This window comes from Protopterus annectens, chromosome 4.part0 (assembly GCF_019279795.1).
Source record: "Protopterus annectens isolate FY-2018-M chromosome 4.part0, PAN1.0, whole genome shotgun sequence".
NCBI lineage: Eukaryota > Metazoa > Chordata > Ceratodontiformes > Protopteridae > Protopterus > Protopterus annectens.
In genome coordinates, this window is record NC_056733.1 from 1,332,045,701 (window position 1) to 1,332,069,945 (window position 24,245).

Genomic DNA, 24,245 nt, shown 5'->3' on the forward strand with positions numbered 1-24,245 from the left:
TCCAATGTTTGCAAAAATGTGATTGTATTTTGCAGGGCGATACTAATAGGCCCCAAATGGCTTTTTCAATCTAAGCTCACCACTACTTTCAGACTGCAGTTGTTAACTACTGATCGAGCTTCCTTAGTTCCTCATGTGATCTACAATGGCACTTCATTGAAATGCTCAACTACCAGTGTCCTCCTGAAAGAGGAAGTTCACATGTTCAGCAGAAACACAGATCAGAACAGCACCAGACAGGAAGTGGGATAGCTGACCACTTCGCATACTCTTGCCTTGGATTAGGGATTCTGTGACTATTCTAGCCATGCCCCTTTCATACTCAAACCTCTTACAAGGAGATGGGTGGGACTGTGTGAGGTGTTACCAACCTACAGGCTGAGATCACTTCATACTAACCTCTAGACAGGGAGAGTTTTATAGCAGCTCCTAGTCTCTACCTGGAGCTTAACTCTGTGTCCATGACCACACAACCTTCACCCCAAGAGAGACCACAGTATGCAAAGCTTGTTCATTCCTTCTTCTTCCCAGTCAGCAGTCAACCATGGGTTACAGTAAAGGCTTCAGTCCTCTGCAAAAATGGATCTAACATGTAAATTATCCATAGCCACACGGCTCTTCTATCTGTTGCCACTTTGCTCACAACAAACATACATACCTGGTATTTTGTTTCTGCTCTAAAAGCTCAACACATATATAGCTACCTAATGGTTACCATAACTTGCTTGATGTGTATTGCCTCATTCCTAATTTGCTTGAGCAGTATCTGTTCACAGTACTGTTCCTTCATTATGCAATTGTTTGCTTTTTATTGTAGTGATGTAATATGATTTTAACATGCTATCATCTATTTTTGATTGAGATAGGCAGCAGAAATAGTGATCATTACTTGCATGCTTTAAGAATGACTGCACTGTCTCCAAACTGCAGTAAACTTGGCATTAGAATATCACGTAAAGAGGGTCTGGGGGTTCAGGTAGGGGACAAATAAAACTTATTTCTGATCAGATTTTTCACATTTCCACAACCTCCCAATTACCTCACGTACATATGCATACAGTTTTTACATACAAAGTTATATGTTTCTTACTCAAATGGCACTGTGTTAAGACCATGAACATTTTAAAGTAATACAGCAGACCTTTACATCATAGCAACAGTGACATTTGGTCATTTTAAGTGCTATATCAAAAAGCATCTGAGACAATGCAGCTTCTTTGCCTTTTTTTAGCTTTCTTCTCCCATACAACTGAATATAAGCTGAGCACAATGCTTCTCCTTGATTACTGGATCTGCCTACCCTCCTAACTAAACCAAACTTGTCTTCATTAGATATATATTAAGCCTCAATGGACAAATCTGCATGAAGAAAAAACAACTCAGACCCATAAGCTAAACTTCATTCAGAACATCTTCTAAAACCTCAACAATAACCTTCTCTGGCATTCATATACAATTAATCAAACACCCCATCTATAATACAAAACTCTGCTCCCAATGAATGAAACATTATAAAAACACAAACCATTCAGTAACATCCCAACAGCGGACCTGCATGTGATGTAAATGCTGGACAGCCCCCAAATAGCTGATATCAGTATGACACTTCATCCATCCTAAGATATCACTGCTATTGTTTTCCCAGTCTCTGTCTGGGAAATTGAACTAAGACATATGCCCCAAGCTTGTGTCTTTTCCTCCTCCCATCCCCTCAGGATGGGCATACATATCCTCCCCTGCTATTACCTCAGACACTACAGCCGATAACAGAATCCCAGTCACCCAGGCCATGGTCAAGGCTTTATTCCTGTATGCCACTTAACTGGCTAGACACCTTGCCTTTAGTTAAGTAATGCATGTATACAAAAATGGGTACGGAGCTGTAGTGATCTCAAAACTTCAGAAGAACATTTCAAAGCAATACAGACGCATTGTCATTTATATGTAGGATCAAACTACGGTCAAAATGACAATTAGGAATGAACTGAAGTATTTGCAAAACAATCCGTTTAAAATAAGTGTACCTATTAGTTTTCTGCAGAGTAGGAAATAAAATTACTATGAAAGGAATAAGAATACATTATTACAGATTCTTTGTTTCTAAAAGAAACATTTTTATATAAGCATGACAGTTTCATGCTTTTCAAATATGGCTAATATATATATTCATGCTTTTCAAATATGGCAAATATGCACATTCTGATTTGAATTTATTTATATTTTAATTTAATTAAACTTCAAGTTAAATTTTATAATCTAAGGAAATTTTACATCCAATTGTCAAGAGTATTAATCTCTGAAAATTTCATGAAACTATGACAGACCGTTTGAAAGATATAAACAAAATAGCAGTTTGGGGACAGATTTCTTGAAAAAGATCACCAGTGAATGAGTTAATCCATGCAATTTTCCTCAGACTGTGATAAAATGATTAACATATGGTTGACAACTAGTCTCCAGTATCATCCTACTACAAAGGATTTCACCAAGATTATACAGACTTTAGACACTAGCTCAAGCCAATTACACCTATACATTAACAAGAGATCAGTTTGTAGATGTCTGAATTTCCTTAATGTGCCATGAGATGCGCCAAGAGCTTTTGGAGATGCTGAGTATCAGGCAATTACAATTATTCTACCACTGAGGAATACAATGTAAAAAGTCTGTAAAGTCATTAGCAGCCAAATGATCCCAAGAGACATATAAATGAGTATCAACTGCATGTACCCAGATAGAGAGTACATGCAGATCATCATATAGAATAAGAGGAGGATGAGATATGTCCAAACACAATCCTGTGGGAATGTCCTAACAGAGAAGAGGCAAACGTTTCAACAACAGCAAAAAGAGATGCCACATTAAAATTACAATCAGTCCATTAGGATATCATGTTCCATCTTATCAAATACAACAGAGATCAAAAAGGACCAAACCTGAGCAATACTACTGCTCTCAAAGGCAATCTCAATGCTAGGGCGAGTTCAAAACATGGGTGAAAATTACCTGGGCTACCATGCACTTTAAAATTTAATTAAACTGCACAAAAACTTCTCTATATCCTTAATAAAAAGGGAAAGCAAGATACGGAGTAGAAATGATCAAATCCAGGACTCAAGGATATTTTCTTAAAGACAGGGGAGTGAAAACAAATCCTCAAAGTAATGCTGGAAAGAGACCAGTTTTCAGAAGAGCTCCAACAATCTGATAAACAATCCGCACCTAGAAGTTCCACACAAGAAAGAAACAATATTATCTAATGTGGACAAAAAGATGCAAGATACACACTTGAAATAAGCAAAAGAAATTCCTCATATTTAGGAATTTAATACCCACACAAAATCAAAACTCTTCAGTGTTCACAGTCAGTACTACAGAGAATCTCTAATCTAAATGAGGCAGTCTTACCTCACAATCAGAGAAGACCCAAAGGTACAGCCTGTCAACTAATATGAAGAGCAAACAGGTACAAACCGCATCTTCGTCTAACTATGTTATAAGATATCTTAAGTGAAAACAAGGACCCTGGACTTATGATCAGCTAATACCACCACTGGCAAAAATTAGATGAAGGCAAGTTCTAACTGAGATACCCTGAAACAGAAAGTAACATTTCTTACACCTAAAAGTGCTGACATGGATTGGACTGAATTGGGTGGATTATACTACCTTTATGGACAAGCCAAGATCACTTACATTGACCACAGGGGAAAAGTGACTTCCAGTGAGAATGAGGTGGAACTTATGAAACCAGACAATGAAACGAGTTACAAGAAAAACAGAAAAAGGACGACCTGCTTTTCTTCCTTGATGGACATTAGTAAAAAATATAGTTCCATTAATTGTAAAAATAGTGGAACAGCTAAGACAGCATTTGGAATGGTGGTAAAACAGCCACTCGCATGTAAGCAGTAAGCAAGAGCCTTAATTCTATTTGATCTTTGGAATAGACAAGCACCATACAATGCACCGGGACCTGATGTTTAGGATTAAAATAGAAACACAACTAGATTTCACAGGGAATGGTGTCAGAGTATCAATGGTATAGAATATGAATGCAGGTGAATATAATCCAGTATAAACATGTGTTGCTGTTAGCTTACAGCAGCTGTCTCTTCTCTTTCTGTTCTAACTCTTGTTCATATACTCAGAGGTAATTACTAGGCTAACAGCCCCCCAGAGGGCCTTTTTAAGCACAGCCTCGCTTCCCAAATTTATCCAGAAGATTAGTATTCAAGGGTTGTTTAATAGGGTATATGTAGGCTAAGAAATCATTGTTTATCCAAAAACTGCTGAATAGGCAGATTCTACAGTCATCTGTTGAGCAGTTATTATAAACCAATACTAAATACTAAGTCAGAAGGAAGAGCTTTTTATAGGCTTCACTAACCTGTTGACTTGGTCATGACTGGAGAAAGTTCCACTTAGATAAATTCAGCAATCCAGTTAATAAATGAATAAATGCATTTTGTTCCTTCTATAGAAACCAAAAGGCACAGGCAAAAAACATGCAGTTTCTACATTTATTAACTAACTTCTTCAAATGGCGTGCTTCCAGTGCCTTCTGTTAGTGAATCTTTATGGCTTGGATGAAGACTGTGTAAATAAATACAAAACTATAGCAGGGTGGTGCTGTCTGTGGAAAACAGGAAATAGAAACTTGAATCCCAACTGACATATGGTTTCCACAGGAAGGCTGTCTTCATGGAATAATTCAGTGAATTAAATGATAAATTGCAAGTTGTATTTTTCACAAATTCTACTGGAGTATGAGCTGAAAGTAATGAAATAATGACAACAATTAGTGAGGAAAGTATCCTTTAAAGTAAATGTATCCATCTTGTTCTAAATGGGAATGATGGTCTACAGAAGAATGACATGAGTGCTTGAAAAAAGTATGTTACACAACAGCAGGCTGACCGGCCTTGAGCCTTCAAGGAATGACCCAAGCAGTGATCTGCCTTGAGCCTTCAAGGAATGACCCAAGCGGTGATCTGCAAAGACAGACTCCTACCTGAATACTTCCTGTGTAATACACTGTATCTCAATGAACACACATTTGAACAACAAAGGATGGACAGCAACAGCAGTCTCTTGATAAGCAGTACTACTGCTGTTCTTGTAATAAATGACAATATTCTTTCCCTATGCCATAAAATGTTTCTTGACCTAATGTGCTCATTATCACAAGATAGAATTATTACATTTGCACAGGATACAAAAATACAAACATTCATGTGAAGTTCTGGCACTACATATAAACTGTAAATAGACATTCTGTGACAAAACCAACTAGGTATGCACTTTGAAACACATTCTAAGACATTATCATCTCTTTTTCCGTTAAAAAAAAAAAAAGTAGCAAGTTATTTGTCTAAGTAAATGTAGTAAATGTATATGAATCTGATTACCTTCTGTGAGGACATAACATACTAACAAAATGGGATCTTGTCTGATACTGACAGAAGATTTCAGTGTGGACCAAAACATAAAGCACACTCAGAGATGGGACCATGTCAAACACTGATAAAAACTTACACAGGACAAAAATTACAATGAGCATATTTTCTTTTAAGACTCAAAATGAAAAAAATATATGGATGAAAGCCTTCATTTCTGTTACTGACAGACAGTATACGATACAATCCAAAAAGAGGAAAGAGTTCTATATCCTACTAAATCAAAAGCAAAAGCACACTGAGCTAGTATGCAGGAGACAGACTACAACACAGCAGTGTCAGCTCATGCTATTAAACTGCAGGATTGCAGCCCCCCAGCTGTAAACAGAAAAGAAAAACAAAAAAATAATTAGCGAGTCCCGGAACTCCGTGCATGGGGAGTATTTGCTAGTAGCTGAAAGTTGTTGTTTGCTTTTCTTATGTATGTTTTATTAGCATGCACTGAGCTAGTATGCAGGAGACAGACTACAACACAGCAGTGTCAGCTCATGCTATTAAACTGCTAAATGTATATGAATCTGATTACCTTCTGTGAGGACATAACATACTAACAAAATGGGATCTTGTCTGATACTGACAGAAGATTTCAGTGTGGACCAAAACATAAAGCACACTCAGAGATGGGACCATGTCAAACAATGATAAAAACTTACACAGGACAAAAATTACAATGAGCATATTTTCTTTTAAGACTCAAAATGAAATAAAATATATGGATGAAAGCCTTCATTTCTGTTACTGACAGACAGTATACGATACAATCCAAAAAGAGGAAAGAGTTCTATATCCTACTAAATCAAAAGCAAAAGCACACTGAGCTAGTATGCAGGAGACAGACTACAACACAGCAGTGTCAGCTCATGCTATTAAACTGCAGGATTGCAGCCCCCCAGCTGTAAACAGAAAAGAAAAACAAAAAAATAATTAGCGAGTCCCGGAACTCCGTGCATGCGTGCAGGAATCCAGACTGGTTAAACAGCAGTCCAGATTAGGAAAGAAGGCATCAGACTACAGATGCCCCCAGAAGTCTATGCGGTTACAACTGCATAGACTGGAAGGGGATCGTGTGCTGCAATGTCTGCAGGCTGGATAACTATAGCTCCTCTCGTGGGACCGCAACGTGAATTGAATTTCAATGGAAGCAGGAATGACGTTTGTATTTCAATGGAGTTTGCACGGCTGGGACTCCAAACTCAGGTTGTGTGTGTGTGTAAAATGCCCCAGTCAAATATACCTGGAGGCTAGAGAGAATGACTCGGGCTCAAACCTGCTGGCTACAAAAATAACTCAAGCTCAAACCTTGCACCTTGGGTGCAGGTAGCAAGAGCCTGATTTCCCTACCCAACACCACTATGAAAACTATTCAGATTTTTGCTTCATATTTTTGTTGTGTTCCTCATAAAATTTGTGGTTTTCTGGATTTTGAATTCACTAAATAATGGTAGACAACTGAATTTCAGACTTCATATTCTTCAGAAAGTACATGGTAACACAAAACCTTTTATTCTAGCAATTTTTTTTTAAGTTTACAAGATTAATATTTGAAATTTGTCCCTATTTTGGGGGCTATATTCCCCCATTATTGGCTTTGTTCAGGTGTTTTGTGCTAAGAGGTTGAGAGCTATGGTGAGAACTGAATTCACTAAATGATATCCATTAAAGTTTCAGTCTTCCTGTCCTTCAATAAACAGCTGATTTGGCATAGCGGTATGTTGCTCTGACTGTAGTACACAGGGTCTTGGGTTCAAGACTTGGCACTGAAATGCATGGTGGTAACACAGCATTTTATTCTAGCAACTTTTCAAGATTATGCAAGCAATGTTTAAAATATGTCCCTGGTTTTTGGGCTTTTGTTCCCCCCACCAATAAATGTTGGCTTTTTCCAGATTTCTTGTGCTGCAATGTTGAGAGATACAAGTCAAGTGTCAAGTGGATTTTACAAGCTTCAGGGGAAGAGAGGTTTAGTGCTCTTTATGCTGAGTCTGCTTGCATTATTAATAGCACAACAGGTAGTATACTTAAATTTTCTGCAGAAGGATGTGTGTTCTACTCCCACAGTATGTAGATGCCTAGCTGATACTGTACTATGTTGTACTTTTAAAGGGGGCGGATGCTGCAGTCCTGAGAATGTCCTCTTTGGTGAAGTTACCTATTAACTATGCACCTGTTATCAGTTTGCCATTCAGTCCCTACTGCAATATTACTAGCTTATCATTTTTTTAATGTAACATAGGCAATTTATTCCTCAAGGGCAACATGCACTTTGTTTGTAGATGAAACAATGAAATATAAAGTTGTTTTCTAGTAGCAACCTCTTCATTAGTTACAGATCTCTTTAATGTGGAATTATTTAGATCACTTTTACTTCTACAGAGATTGTGCATATTTACTGATAATGGTGGATTGTGAGTAGACTTTTATGATGGAAATTTTCTGAACTGGGCAGTTTTATCATTATTGGTGCATGCATTTTGTTTCATTGTTTACTGGAAAAATGTTCAAAACAATAAATTTAAAATGCCCTCTTAACAATTGTACTGTATTATTCAATATAATTTAATACAATCAGGAAGGTGCATCAAAGAACACATGTATGTTTCGTGTGCAAGGGGCCTATGATTTGAAAACAGCCCAAAGTTAATCTTTATCTGCCACTGGCCAGATGTACTTTCTTTGAATGTGGGTTTCAATGCTGTTTCAATGAATGTGAGTTTCAAGGGCAGAGAATTTTAATGCCAAGTCTATTTTCATTGTGAGACTGCATTGCTTTGTTTAGTAGATGTCTATTACTGTTTGTGCTGTAAAATGAAAAAAATAAAACTTTTAGATAAAATTCAAATCATTGTAGAAGTAAAGCAGTATGCACATTACAGTGTTTATGGAAAATAGGGCAAAATACCCAAGTAATTGGTCATTGGAATGGCTGCAGGTGGAGGCCCTATTTAAACATGGTTTTGTGAGGGGAGGAAAGGCAGCAAACTCAAAGACAGCACCAGCTGAACTATACCTTTCAACTGCCCAGATTTTCACAGAATGAATAGATTTTTGCTTCTTATTTTTTTGGTTTGTTCCTCATAAAATTTGTGGTTTTCTGGCAAATCATTTAGGAATGAAGTCACTAAACAATGACAGACATTGAGTTTCAGATTTCATACCCTTCCGAAAAATGAACCGTAATGCAATACCTGTTATTCTATCAACTGTCTAAGTTTACACAAGAGCAATTTTTAGTACTGTTTATATGTTCTCCCAATATATTCGGCCTTGTCCAGATTTCCTGCATTAAGAGGTTGACAGGTACATGCAAATAAATTACTTTATAGAATTAGGTATATCCAAACCTTTCAACTGTCCCCGATTTTGGCTCAAAATGTTGCTCTCCCCCTAATAATCCCTCTGCAAAATGGCAGTTTTGGAAGAAAATGTGGAGGGTATACAATTAATAAATAATTGTAATGATCAGAGTTACAGATTGCTTTTATTTCAGAAATGCATGTAGATTCTCTTAATTTGTCAGCTGCTCAACTTAGCAGTAGTAATATTTAAAAAGTGCCCCTTTCTTTGACAGGTTCCTAGCTGTATTGCGTGTCTATTTTATATTTTTACATCACATTTTTGGTCCGTTTTTCATAAAATTGTGGTTTTATGGCAAATTAGTGGCAAATCATTAAAGACTGAACTTAGAAAATAATGACAGATATTTGAGTTTCAGAGTTCATACCCTTCAGAAAATGCATATTAATGCAAGACCTAATATTCTATTATCTTTCTAAGTTTATAAGAGTAATATTAAAAAATTGTCCTTATTTTTGGGCCTTTGTCCCACTTCTATTTATGGCTTTGTCCAGATTTTTTGCTTTGAGGTTGAGAGGTATGACAAATGTGTCAGGGCCATCACCGTTAGCCAGAGACATTTCAAATTATGACATAATTGTTGCACCCCACTCTCCCGCATGTAGTGACTCTGGATGTGTCCAAGCAAGGCAAGGAGCAGTTATGCAGTGTAAGTGTGCAGAGTATCCCCCCATCCAAGGTAGACACAAGTAGTACAGTGGCTTTTCATCTGTCCTTGATTTTGCAGAATGTTCTGGTTTTCGGTCATATTTTTATACTGTTTTATGCTTATTATTTAGAAAATGCATGTTGTTGCAGTGCCTATTGCTCTGTGTTTAAGTAGCAATGCTTTAATAACCATCAGGTAAGCTTGTCTGAGATTGTAAGATGCAAGTAAGCTTTAATAAGCATACTGTTAAAGAATTATCAACACTGAAAGCATTTTTGTTGTTGCCATGCAGAGAATATTTACATAACTATATAACGTATAAGCCTTAGGTATTGAAATGCATATGACAGTATTTGTAATAAAGGACAGGATTACAGTATTTTCAGAAGCTCATTACATTTGTTGGAGACTTGCAGTCATCGTTGTAGGCTTTATCCGTAAACTAAACAAAATGCCAATCTATCATGTGTGGTCCATAACCTGTGCAGTAATCCTTTAAGTAATTTATCTTGAGCTTGTTTCGTGTTTGTGTTCATTTTTTACTTTGATCATGTTTTCCCCATGAAACAAGCAGATAGTTGTCGTCAGGCAGCAGGTCTTTTTTTGGATAAGAAACATTTTTACAAGTGGGGGTATCACAAAGATTGCTACTTTCAGCATGTTAATTGGTACTTTTATAAAGATGAATATAAATTATAAATAGAACTGCAGTGCAAGGAGAAGTGATTTGAGTTGAGTGCTGCTTGTTTTTTTATACTTGATTTTGACTGATATTCCAGTAATGTATTTAAAAAGTAATTTATTTTTTCATCCCTCACAACATTTTTGTTTCCATCTAGATATTAAGTAAGCTGTCGTGTAGCCAATGCATTGAAATATTTTTTTTCTTCTATACTTCATTTTGTCTTGATTGGACCGACTCTCATAATGACAGTTTGGCACCCAGGTCAGTGTATTTAATTAAAGTCCCAGTTTTTGTGGTTTTAGGAATAGCTCCGCCCCTTTCTAGTTGGCATCACCACTTCCCATTGGCCCCACCCATTCATCTGTCTCCTCCAGCCCCCCTTTGATTTGAAGTCACCAGCCACCACTGCAACACAGATATATTAATGCAGTACTCAAGTCTTAAAATGCTCATAACAAAAAAAATATACAAGCAACTAGTTAGACCTCACCATTATCTGATTAGCTTCTTCCGCATCTCTGTCTTGCCGTTCCTTCAGCTGTTTCTGAAAACCGTTTATTTGTCTGTCGCTGAAAGGGCTCTGCTCATAACCATCTAGCATCAGATGAGCTGCCAAGGTCTGAATCAATGAATCTCTTTTTCGAATAGTTTGCTGGTGGCGATCTGCTTGCAGCTGAAGACGACCTAATATAAAACAAACATTTTGCTCACAACTGCTTAAAAAATTTAAAAGAAAATCTCCTCTTGCAAAATATAATTATTTGTTGTGCAAATTAGAGGTCTTAATTAATTCATATACTTAGAATGGTTCAATGTCATCCTAACAAAAGAAGGCAAACAAAAAAAATATTAATCACCACTGATCCTAGAAACTGTACCATATGAAGGAATGCTACACGTGTAAATGAGATAGTTATTTATGCTTGTTGACTGGGATTGTCCAACAAGGCTTTGTACCCCTTTTCATTGGTGTCCCTGTGAGAAAGCTCCATAAATAAATGCAGTATGATATGAACAGTTGACATAAGTAATAAAGTTCACACATTGCAAGCATGTTTATATACTTAGATACATACAAGTGCAAAGATATAGTTTTTGTGCAGCTACAGTTGGTCAGGTAATAGAAGTGAGCTCTGTTATCATGAGATTGCAGGCAGATATAATTTTAAGAACAAATAGAGTACAATCAATACCCAATAGAATTTATCTATAAAACATACAGGTGACGTATGTGTAGGCATAGGTGAGGAACAAATCACAAGTAGAAAGGTTTTGTGGTATGGGAGTGTCTAAACAGGGGAGAACAGACAGTGTCATGGTATACAGAAGGCATATGATGTAAAAAAAAAAGCAGAAGGGGTATAAACAGAGAAAAGAAGATAGTGTAATGGCATGTAAAAAATACAGTAAGGAAATAGTGGGTTAACTGATGAGGGGAAGTATAAGCCCTTTTATAAACAAGCAGCAGTAAAAAGCATGAAACTTTTCTCTTGGAAGTTTGGCATGACAGAACAGGTAACCAGAAGTTGAAGTTTGGCATGACAGAACAGGTACCCAGAAGTTTTAAAAACTGAATTTGCACATGGGACTGGAAAAGCAAAATCATGAAATCTCTGCAAACTTCAAAGATTCCAAGCAATACTAATCCAAAGCAATACATATAAATCTAATAGTAATATGCTGAACTGTTCTGAATGAGCTTTTCCAATGAATACAGCTAAAGAAAAGTTAGACCTTTTCCATCTTGTGAAAATTATGCCATTCAATCAGAACGACTCTAAAATCCTATGGAAGAACCCATCAGAACTGCTTCCTTTTAATAGGAAATATACAAACAGATATCTCAAATAACATGGAAGGGTTAAAAGCAATGGTTCCCTCCTGGCAAATTCTAAATGTTCTTTATCATTTTAAAATGGCCAAACATATTTCAGGCATCAGAGAATGAATCAACCACCACTGCCTCAAGAATAACAGATAAAAGAAAACTGAAGAGCCTAGAGCAGTCATACAACACCGAAAACTAAACAGACTAATGTTCATAAAAGAAAAACTGGCCAGGCCCAAATTTCAAGAATTATGGATGAACAGACTACTCAACGATGAAATGAGGAACATTCCACCTAACAAAGGATGGATGACAGCCCAGCCTATCAGAGGTGGAAAGAATATAGTACCAGCAATCATAAATGCGTTCATAGTTCTACACGTACGACTGCATTATGACTTTTTTTTCCCGGCTTTACAGTTTTTATACCTGTACTGTTTTCTTGTCTTCTACTCTAGTTTTACTGTAATGCTTTCACTTTGAATTTGTTTTTCTTGCAATTTTTGGAAGTTTTAAGTTTATTTTTATTTATTTATTTTACATTTGTTGACCGGGCTAGTCTAGCTGGATATATGTCCATTTTCAGTAGAGGCCCGGAGAGAAAAGCTCCAAGCAATGGCAGAGACAAAATACAATATATAGTAATTGAGGTTTAGTTAGACTTGAACAGAGCAGTATAGTAGGATAAACTAAAAACAAATACATATAGCAAGCATTTGAGAGATAGCAATCAATAGAAATAATTACAAATTTATTCTTTCATTACCACAGGAACACACAGAGTAGTAGAGTAGAGGAGTATAGAGAGCGCAGGAAGGGGAAAGAGGTGTCAGGATTAGAGCAGGGACAAAGCCAGTGAGTTTTAAGGTATTCTTTGAGTAGCTTTTTGAAAGGAAGAGTGGAAGCAAGGGTGGTGAGTTCATTAGGAAGCTGGTTCCAACTTTTTCCTACTGCGTTGGAAAAAAGTGAGTCCCCTGATTTGTTGTTGGATTTAATTGTGGAAACTAGTAGCTTATTAGCTGAGCGAAGTGTAGTAAGAGTTTTGTAGGGCGTAATCACATTAGTGAGGATTGGGGTATTATTAGGGTGATAAAGAATCTTATGGGAGATGACAAATTGCTGGCAAAGTAGTTCGTTCTGCAGTTCTAACCATCCCAGTTGTTTGATGTTGTGACAGTGGTGAGTTCTAAAGGGGGTGCCAGTGGCAAATCTGGCTATGTTATTGTAACATGTCGAAAGTTTGGAGAGGTTGCTTTTAGAAAGATTGGTATATATTGCAGAAGCATAGAGTAGGGTGGAGATCAGATGGGTCTGGGAAATAGTTATTCTGGCAGAAGGGGTTAGGAAGGGTTTGATTCTGTAAAGGGTGCCAAGTTTTTTGTTAACAGACTTTATTGTAGAGTTAATATGGTGATCATAGCTAGGGTAGTTATCAATTGTTACTCCCAGCAGATGGGTAATAGTGTCAGGGGATATGTTAGTTCCATTGTTAGAGGTTACAGTGAAGTACAGTTGAGGTGACTTAAGAGTACGAACAAAGAGCAATAATTTTGTTTTTTGGGGGTTCAGTAGGAGACCATGCTGCAAGAACCAGTTTTCAGCACTGTTAAATATGGATTGGGTGAGTGACTGGAGAGAGGTTATGGACTTGGCTGAACAAATTAAGGTAGAGTCGTCTGCATATTGTATGCAGGTGGCTTGTGGAATTGTGGTGTGTAGATTATTAATAAACAAAGAAAAGAGAAGAGGTCCTAAAATAGAGCCTTGAGGTACTACAATGTTCACAGGGAGGGGTGTGGAAAGATTATTATCCCAAAGTACAGCTTGATGTCTGTTTTCCAGATATGATTTAAACCATTGTAATGCCTGTGGATCGAGTGATTGGGCTTTTAGTATGTCAATAAGGAAGTTATGATTCACTATATCGAAGGCTTTTGAAAGGTCAATAAAAGTGTAGATGAAAAAGTGTTATTGTTACGATTTTTGTTTATGGAGTCAGAAAAGGACAGCAGGGCAGTTGTGCTATGGAATGGCCTAAAACCGTGCTGGCAGTTGGCAAGTAAGTTATTCTAGAAAAGGTGGTCAAGTAGTTGTCCGTGAATGCACTTCTCCATTATTTTAGCTATTGGATAGAGTAAGGTGATAGGGCGAAAGTTGGAAAGTTCCGTAGATGGGCCACCTTTGTGTAGAGGGATGATGTGGGATACTTTCCATATGGATGGGATTTTGCTTTCTGAGATTGTTCTATTTATAAGTATGGAGATGGGATAGGCAATGGCTTTAGCTGCAATTTGCAGGAATTCAGCAGGAAGACAATCAGCAGAAGGGGTGCAAGATTTAAGTTTTTGAAGGAGGTTACAGATGAAGGATGTAGGTACTGGTTTTATATGAAAGGTTGGAGATGGAGTATTAGCGGTATCTAATGGGGAAGAGGGAACAGGTGATAAAGTATTAGCTAGGGTTAGAATGGCTTTGGTAAAATAGTTATTAAAGGCATCTGGAATCTGGTTTGAGTTATTATGGTCGAAACCTGAGGGGGCAGGAGTTTTAGAGTGGCCTGGCTTAAGAAGTTTGTTTATGCCTGACCAGAATTTTTGTGGTTTTTGTTGGTGGGTTTGTTGAAGGTGAAGGTAATAGTCTCTTTTGTCTTGGAGAATTTCTTTTTTGGTGGCATTTCTTAATTGTTTGAAGTAGAGGTGATCTGATGGATTTTTTGAGGCTCTCCATTTGGCCCAGATTTTATTTCTGAGGAGGATCTTTCGTTTAGTTAGTTTTGAGAGCCAGGGGGCGATTTTGGTCCTTATTCGGGAAGAGAGATAGGGGGCATGGAAATCTAGGATTTGAAGGAATCTGGTATTGAAGTAGGTCACCGCCTCATCAAATTGAAGATGAAGCAATGGCGACCAGTCACATGCTTTTAGTTCATTTTGGAAGCTCTCCGGATTAAAGTGTTTTTTGGAACGGGAGGTTTTAAAAATATTAGTGTTAGGGCTATGAATTTTTTGTTTAATAATACAGGCTAGCATATGGTCGCTGATATCATCGGGAAGGATTCCTGGTTTATAAGTATCAAGATGGCTGTTGAGTAGGATCCAGTCGAGGGTGGATTCCTTAACTACTTGGCTTATGGATTCGAGTAGGAGTGGTTACTATTTGTGAGAAACTGTGAAGATTTATGTGATTGGTAGGATTAGGGGAATTACAGGTTGCCCAGTCTATATTAAAGTCACCTAAGACAATGGTATCCTGAGGTAGGTGAGTAGAGAGGTGGCTAAGAATATTTTCCAGAGTGCTGATATTATTTCCAGGGGGTGGAGGGGGTATGTGCAAATTATACAGATAGATTTTGAGTTGTTGATTTGGAGTTTTACAGTAAGGGTTTCAGCATTAGAATCTGAGGGTAGGGGCACATTGAAGGGTGAGACTCGGAATTCAGATTTATATAATATGGATAATCCTCCACCCTTTTTATTCTTGCAGTCACATCTCAGGATATTATATCCAGGAGGGATAATCTCCTGGTCTAGAGTTGAGGGCTTCAGCCATGTCTCTGTAATACAGATAATATCAAATGAGTGCACATCTAAGAGTGCGTGTAGGTGGGAAATTGTATTGTTTATGCTGCACGTGTTAAGGTGAGCTATCAAAAGGGAGTTAGCTGATCTGTTTGGGAGAATGATTGTGGGAGATGTTGGGTTGTGGTGGTTAGTGGGAATATCGGTATTGCGGCCAGGGTTTGGATGAATATCACCATCTAGTAGGGGGTGTTTTTGAGGATGTTGTATGGACTTAAGGAGTTTATAGTCGTTGTTTAGGGTTTTTTTGATAAGGAAGTAAGCAATATGGGTACATCTATGGTACTTTGGAAGCATATAAATAGAGGTAGAGGTTATATTACTGTGGTTGAGTGAGTTTATATGGGAAATGGGTAGGGTTTGCTGGTAGGGGTGGGTTTGTTCAGGAAAAGAAACATGTTCAAAGAAGGTTAATGTATATGGTATAGTAAGACAAGCAAGAGTAGTAGATAGGAGTAGTAGGTTTGTGTATGTAGACTTGTGTGATGGGGTCATAGTGATGTGTAGATAAGGAGTTAGGGTATGGTAAGGGGAGGAGTGAGGTAAGTAAGAATAAGGATGAGAGAGGGAGAGGGTGCTGTATGAGGTTGAAGAGTAGATAGAAGTGATGAGAAATAGAATGAAATAAAGGTGAATTGTAAGAGAGGGGCTGTATAAAGGTGAAATATAGGAGATATGCTGTATAATATTAACAAAGCAGGATGTGCTGAGGAGAGTGTACCTGATGTGGTAATTAAATTACTAAGAACTTGTAGAGGTAGGGGGTGGGGCTGTTAAGTAGAAGAAGTAGGGGGTGGGGCTAAGTAGAAGATAGGGTGATATGTACAGGGGGTGTGGTTACAGAAGTATAAGGCTAGGACCACTGGGGATGGGTGGGAATTGGGGGTAGGGGAGCGGAGTGAGCCCGGAGGGCGAACGGAGCGGGTCAGAGCAGCTAAAAAAGTTTACAGAGACAAGAGACAATCAGAGAGGATGAGATACCCGAGGCAGAGAAAGTGGTCACAGGTAAGTAGAAAGTGGTAAGGCAGTTAATAGTAGCAAAGGATGGTGGAGTGGGAGAGCTAAAAGAGATAGAACAATAGTATGAAGGAGGGAGAAAAGATGAGCAGGGAAGTGAGAAGTCCCAGGAAGATTAGCAACTAGGAAAAGGGGTGTAAAAACTGATAGGAATCTAGAAAAAGATAAATTAGAGGAAGGGTTATCAGCCAAGGCTGGATTAGAGTGCTACCTAGTGGGCAGAGAGCAGAATACAAGTGTCTATAATAGTGATAGCTAGAGATGGCTCAGTAAAAATGGAGCCAGGGGGGAAGACAAAAGGTGCAGGGACAGAGAGGAGTCTGGCTGCTGGCTTTCTGACTCAGTGGCGGAGGTTCATTCTAAGCTAGGTACAGTGTAAATAGTAAAAATCAGCCTGTGACTAAATACAAATGTATAGTAGGATTATTACAGATCAACTTCAACCAGAAGGCACTCGAGAAGAACAAGAGGCTCGACTCCTTAGTTGTGCTTCAAACACTTTAATGCGACTCACAGCACTCCAAAAACATGTATCACACATAAACGCCAATTACAAAACACAGTGCGTTTTCGTTTCGTATAACTTCTTCTGATGTGTAACTGAATACATGAATGGTTCCACCCCTATCTTTAAATATGCTTTAGGCTAATTACTTAATTAACCAATAAAACATTTAAATACTATTTAAAAGGCACTTCCATAGGAAACAACCTAAACATTTCTACTTAACATATAAAAACAACGTATATAAAACGCACATTAAAAACCTACCAATATATGCATAATACCTAAAACCAGCTTAACAACCTAAAAACTACTGTAAATACATTTAAGATACATAAATAATACAAATAAAATAATTTAATACAATTCATAATCAGCAGGAGTTAGCACCATCTAGTGTTCAAATACAATTATTACAGATCAACTTAATGTTTAGGACCTACTTCCTTGATCTTTAAACAACAGGGAAATTGACACCACAACAGCAGAAGTTGGAGACCAGTCTTTAGGATGGTTGAAGGTAGATGGAAGGGGTCCTTAGTGACTAGGCAGGTCCTTTCGTGCAGGATGGGAGCTAAAGAGTTCCTTGATCTTTAAACAACAGGGAAATTGACACCGCAACAGCAGAAGTTGGAGACCAGTCTTTAGGATGGTTGAAGGTAGTTAGAAGGGGTCCTTAATGACTAGGCAGGTCCTTTCGTGCAGGATGGGAGCTAAAGAGTTCCTTGATCTTTAAACAACAGGGAAATTGACACCAACAGCAGAAGTTGGAGACCAGTCTTTAGGATGGTTGAAGGTAGTTAGAAGGGGTCCTTAGTGACTAGGCAGGTCCTTTCATGCAGGATGGGAGCTAAAGAGATTCGATCCTATGATCTGAAGCCAGGGACACACAGCAGCCAGGGTAGGTACAAGGATAATAAAGTTAGGGCCAAGAGGCAAATATCTCTGTTCCAATCTTTGCCTGTAAAGCGATTAGCTGTGTCTGAATTGTGGGAAGGGCTGAAAAATAATTTTTATTAGAGGTAATGAGAATAGAACATGTTTTAATTCTGAGAACTGCCATGTAAGACTGCTTTGTGAGTAGTTTTTATTTTCCATACCCATTATGTAAATTTGATTTTAGAATCCCTCCCAGTCTTATACTGTCTGCGTGCACTACTGAGTACTAACAGAAAAATGACAATTTGGTGCATACAGGACAACAAAATAATCTTTTAGTCATAAAACTATTTAACATACATACCCAGTTACTAGATACACAGAACATTGCACTTTAAGAAAAGCACGAAAGCAAAGCAATATATCACCTAGTTAAGCACAGCCTACTCTTACAAGCTTTTATAGTCAACTAAAACATATCTACAATGATGTAAGGCTTCTTCTGTTGCATCATATACTTAAATATTTATGTGGCTGTGGTATCACTCTATTTTCAAATAAGAAAAAAAACAAAGTTTTTTGCAAGATGCTCTCTCTCTCACTCCCCTCCTCTTCTGCTTTCAGACAGATAGACAGAACCCGTAAGTTTTGTCATGTGTCAGCACTTTTGACTTCTCGTTGTCACATCTCTGTTAAAACATTCATAGAATTTTGCCTGGTGTCCAACACACATGTTCTCAAGCAATCCTGTCAGCATAGAGCTGCATACTTTTCAAAGAAACAGTCCTTGTTCAAGTCAGCATAAACTCTTCATAATTGCTGGTATATTCAGATATATTACATACAAAAATCCATTTAAGAAGACAGATGTACATCTTCATGTAAAATAACATGTTGATCAATCTCTGTCAAGTCATAAAAGATCAAACTGAGAAGACTTTGCCCTCAGACTGATTAAACTTCACTCCCTTCCACAACATCCCACTAGATGCATCCTGCAGCACCTTCAACATTAATCCTCTTTTCAAATTACTTTTAAATCTCTAACCTAGTTCTTCATACTGTGCTATGAAGCAAGAAGAAAAGGTTAGCTGTGTACAAACAAAAAATAAGTAACCTGGGGTACAAGTCTACAATGTTCCTCCCTGCATTCCACAACATCCCACTAGATGCATCCTGCAGCACCTTCAACATTAATCCTCTTTTCAAATTACTTTTAAATCTCTAACCTAGTTCTTCATACTGTGCTATGAAGCAAGAAGAAAAGTTTAGCTGTGTACAAACAAAAAATAAGTAACCTGGGGTACAAGTCTACAATGTTCCTCCCTGCATTTCATATTTTGACTAATCTGCCACCTGTTGGCATATGGTTACAAAAAGGTGAATATAATCCCTCTACAGTTTTTTACCCAAACCTCAGAATCCTAATTCTATGTATTCTTCTCAAAGAACCCTTCTTGCAAGCAGACTCCCCAGACAATGCTTAAGTTGTGCCAAGTTCACTGGCAATTTCCAAGTGTGAGACATGTAGACATTTCCTTAAAGTACAGGCAAAGACCTCTAAACAAAATGGTCAGAGAGTACTTCCTACCTCCAGCACAACGTATGCAAAGGTACTAACCCAGTGATACTGGAAATGTGCATTGAAACAATGTATGGCGCACACACAATCACTGGGTAACAATCACAAGACAAAAAGTTAAACCCCCTCCTTATAATCAAAGCAGAACATATGGAAAAATCCACATAACGGGCGACTGTTATGACATGCACAAGCTCTGCACTCACAAAAACTGGACATGGGACTGACAGTGTCCTCTCCCCTGAACCTCATACAAGGGATATCAGTATGGCTTTGTAGCAGATTCTGGGTTCTTGTGATGATTTTCACTTTGCAATTGTGCATGCCAGAATCAGGACACTAGATTATCCTCTGTCCCAGTGATGCAGAGAAATGAGGCTGACCTTGCGAATGCCTTTAACCAGGCTAGTGAAACCTTTGCCGTTAATGACAGCCTCTTTCAATGGCAATGACACCTAAATGTGCAGTAAAGATTACTGGCTCCAACTTCTAGCTTACACTATAGCATCAATCCAAGGGGCTTCAGCTTGAGAGGAATGTGCTTATACTGCATCTACTCTGCAGCTTCTCAAAGTTTTCACATGGTTTATCCTTATATTCTCTAAAACAGAATGTAGGCTATATTGGGATGGCTCAAGGCTGGCTGTAGAGGTAAGGTTAGCTTTTACTTCCATTTAAAGTCTATCCTTATATGCTCTAAAAATAATGTAGGCTATATAGGGATGGCTCGAGGCTGGCTATAGAGGTAAGGTTAGCTTTTACTTCCCTTTAAACACAGTTATTTGCAAAAAAACTGCAGTCTCTCAAACCACCAGTAATGTCTCTGAAGGTCCTTCAGAACAGTTTAATGGTTTACGATGGTCCATTAAAACAATGTATTTTTTCCTGATGTAGCTCATTTTGTTAACTTTGGTGGCAATCCTGCATTTTATGAGTTGTCTCTCAGAACTAGAATGGTCTAGTTGGTTCTATGACAGTTCAGTCCAAGCCACTTAAAAATTAAGCCTCTTAGTAACGTGAAACTGCTTCTTTTGGTGTAGCCCTGCATCACTGAGAAAAGGTCTTCAAAATTCTTTGGCGATATACTTGGCCTCTAACTAGTTTGGTGTGCGCTCCCCCATTATAAGCTCTAAAATTAGCTAGGTGTGTGCTTTGTTATCCGATCTGCTACTCATTTAACTGTATATACCTTCAAAAGGAGATCTGTAACACTACTTTCTAACTTTCAATAACTGCATTTTAAGCCTTTTAGAAAAAATCAAATCATATATTCATGGTACAAACAAATGCCCACTTCTCCACAACCATTACCGTTACTAATGAAGTCTAAACATCAAAATTGTTCCCGCAAAACTTGTCACGTTACAGTATTCATTAAATTTAACATCTCTAAAATTCTGATTCACAATGAAGTAAATAAACTTTTGTATAGTTATGTAAACTTAATGTATCAATAACTGTTCAAGCTACACACATACTGTCAGCAGCAGAATTTTTTTCAACCATCTGAAAGTTTTTGTACGAGACCAAACAATCTTGTTCAAGTCGTCTAGCTGTCCAGACATTTACAGAAGTATGAAAGTGATGGTCACTTGCACAATGATATAAGAGAACATCACTTACTATCTCTCTAGTTGTTCTAGACAGATAGCGGTATCACTAGCAGCCATGTTTGCCCATCATGTAAGCTTAAAGGTGTTATCTTATTAATGGAAATTCGAGAAGGCTCTAGTAGACTCTTACAGGCATTATTCAGCTTATGCTACAGAAATGCCTGGAGACATCATAAGATGTTGCATGAGTGAAAAAGTACAGTTTTGTACCTACCATAAATGTAGATGTTCGAGTGCTCATACAGCTGCAGTTATAACAGATGGGTTATCCTGCCATCAGGCGGGTCCTCAGTCGGCTGAATTCCAAAGTCTAGGTCCGGCGTCAGTTGTCGTCGCTTCTTCCCTGACGTCAGTGCGGCAGGGGTATAAAAGAGGCAGCCGGCGCCATTTTCTTCAGTTTTTCTTGCCCCAGATGTCAGGTGCCCCCAGAAAGAAGGTAAACATAATGTTATGCAAAGATGCAATGTTGATAAATCAAAAAACAGTAGTTGCAAGCAAATACACCATAAAAGAATACCCCAAAAAGGTTATATGAAAAGTGTTTGTCATAAGGCCTGTCCTAAGAGGGGATGGAGGGAGGGAAACCTGGACGGCAGCTGTATGAGCACTCAAACATCTACATTTATGGTAGGTACAAAACTGTACTATGTTCATCATGCATACAGCTGCAGTCATAACACATGGGTAGAATCCCAAAGCTAAGTAAGGGTGGTAGGCACTAAGTGGAACTAGGAGGGGCTAGGATGCCCTGCAGGACTGCTGTGGCAAAGCCCGCTCTAGATTTTGAGTATAGTGGGAGGTGATAGTGCTTGGAGAAAGTGTGCACTGAACTCCAGGTGGCTGCTTCCAAAATGTCCTTGGTAGGGACCCCCCTGAGGAAGGCTGCAGAGGCAGCTGTGGCTCTGGTTGAGTGGGATCTGATGCATGTAGGCACAGTTTTTCCATGAAATGAGTAACAAAAGCATATGCAGTGGGCTATCCATTTTGAAATGGTCTGTTTGGAAATAGCCTTTCCCTGAGCACCTGCAGCATAGGACACAAAGAGTTGCTCAGAATTCCTGAATGGCTTTGTTCTGTTCAAATAGTAACGAAGTTGTCTGTGAACGTCCAAGGAATGTAGTAGTCTTTCCCCTTTGTTTTGTGTATTAGGATAAAAGGTAGGTAAGTGGATAGTCTGATTCAAAGCTACACTGGATACTACCTTTGGCATAAAGGTAGGGTTGGTTCGTAAGGAAACTCTGTCCTGATGGAAAATGATGAATGGTTGCACAGCCATGAGGGCCTGTAGCTCCGAAACCCTGCATGCTGAGGTGATAGCCAGAAGAAAGGCTGTTTTCCATGACAAGTACTGTAACTCTGTTGAAGAAGCTGGCTCGAAGGGAGGAAGGGTCAGCTTTTCCAATACGAAGATGAGGTCCCAAGCAGGGACTGGTGGTTTCCTTGGGGGTTTTATATTCTTTGCCCCTCTGAGGAACTGCCTTAAGAGAGGGTGAGAGAATAAAGGAGGATCTGTGTTGTATTGTGCAGAAATGGCTGAAGCGTGGATCTTGATGGAGGAGAAGGAAAATCCATTGTTTAACATCTCAGCTAGGTACTGTAAAATTTGAGGTACATTTATTACCCAAGGATTCTGTCCCTTTTCTTGATTCCAGGCACAAAATCGTTTCCATTTGGCGGAGTAGGCCTTTCTAGTAGAGGGTCTTCTGGCCTCCAAGATGACATCCTGCACCTCCATGGAGAGGAGAAACTGTTGGGAAATCAAGGAATTCTCCATGCAGCTAGATTTAGAGTTTTGAGATTGCTGTGAAGGGTTTTGTAGTTGTGCTGGGACAACAGAAGAGGGACTAGAGGTAGGATCCATGGTGGGGAATGTGTCAGGCTCTTCAGGAGCGGATACCAGTGTTGTCTTGGCCAGTCTGGAGCAATGAGAATCATTTTCGGCCTCTCTGCTCTGGCTTTTAATAGAACTTTGGGCAGCAGAGGAAGAGGCGGGAAGGCATAGACTGTCAATGTTGCCCAATTGAAGGAAAGTGCATCCACTTTCCAGGCCTGTGGATGATAGGTCCTTGAACAAAATTTTTTCAACTGGCAATTTCTGTGGGTAGCAAAGAGATCTATGTCTGGCTGTCCCCATGCCTGAGTTGTCTTTGTGAAAACTCGAGGATGCAACTTCCATTCGTGTGGATCTGTCATATTTCTGCTTAGGTTGTCTGCCAGTGTGTTTTCCTTCCCTGGCAGCAATTGTGCCTGTAGTTGAATTTGCAATTCCAGTGCTGTGTTCCATAGGGTCATGGCTTGCCTGCACAGGGGGTATGAATAAGTTCCCCACCCTGTTTGTTTATGTACCACATCACTGTGGTGTTGTCTGTCCTTATCAATAGCTGGCCTGGATGCAGTAGGTCTTTGAAGGTCATAATAGCCTTTTGCATGGCTAGCATTTCCTTTTGGTTGATGTGAAGGTGCTTCTCTTTTCGGGTCCATTTTCCCCGAATGCACTGATCTGTCATGTGTGCTCCCCAGGCGTAATCTGAGGCGTCTGTTGTGATGATTTGAGTTGCTTGAGGTACACAGAAAGGAAGACCTGTGTTTCTTTGGCAAGCTTGAGTCCACCACAAAAATTCCTTTTGAAGGCATGGAATGAGTGGTATAATTGCTTCCAAGCTGTGGCTGTGTTGAGACCATAAGTTTTTCAGGTACCATTGAAGTTTCCTCATATGCAGCTTTGCACATGGGATTAGTAGGATGCAAGATGCCATGAATCCCAGAGCCTGCAGGACTTTCCTTGCAGTTAGCCTGGTGTAAGTTGCCATTTTCTGAAGTATTGAGACAGTTGCCCTTGCTTGTCTGGCGTGAGGTAGGCCATCTGGGTGGTTGTATCCAAGCTGGCACCCAGGAAAATTATTTGTTGAGAGAGTATTAGTTTTGATTTCTTTTTGTTGACTGTGTATCCCAGGAAGTTCAACAGTTTTATTACAAATGCCAGGTGCTGCAGTAGTATGTCCTTGCTGTCCGCTTGGATCAGGCAGTCGTCCAGATATGGGTAGATTTGTATCCCTTGTAGTCTGCAGAAGGCGATTACTGATGCCAGGCATTTCGCAA

General features: G+C 38.8%; 1 protein-coding gene across 1 annotated transcript in view; it reads right to left on the minus strand.

Moving 5' to 3' along the window:
* RAD50 (RAD50 double strand break repair protein) overlaps positions 1–24,245 on the minus strand; it is a gene marked incomplete in the record, with an annotated part of 1,663,481 nt that overhangs the window by 1,373,546 nt on the left and 265,690 nt on the right. The window contains 1 exon segment of the mRNA XM_044069198.1: positions 10,638–10,831. Within this exon segment, the coding sequence (XP_043925133.1) occupies positions 10,638–10,831 (194 nt within the window).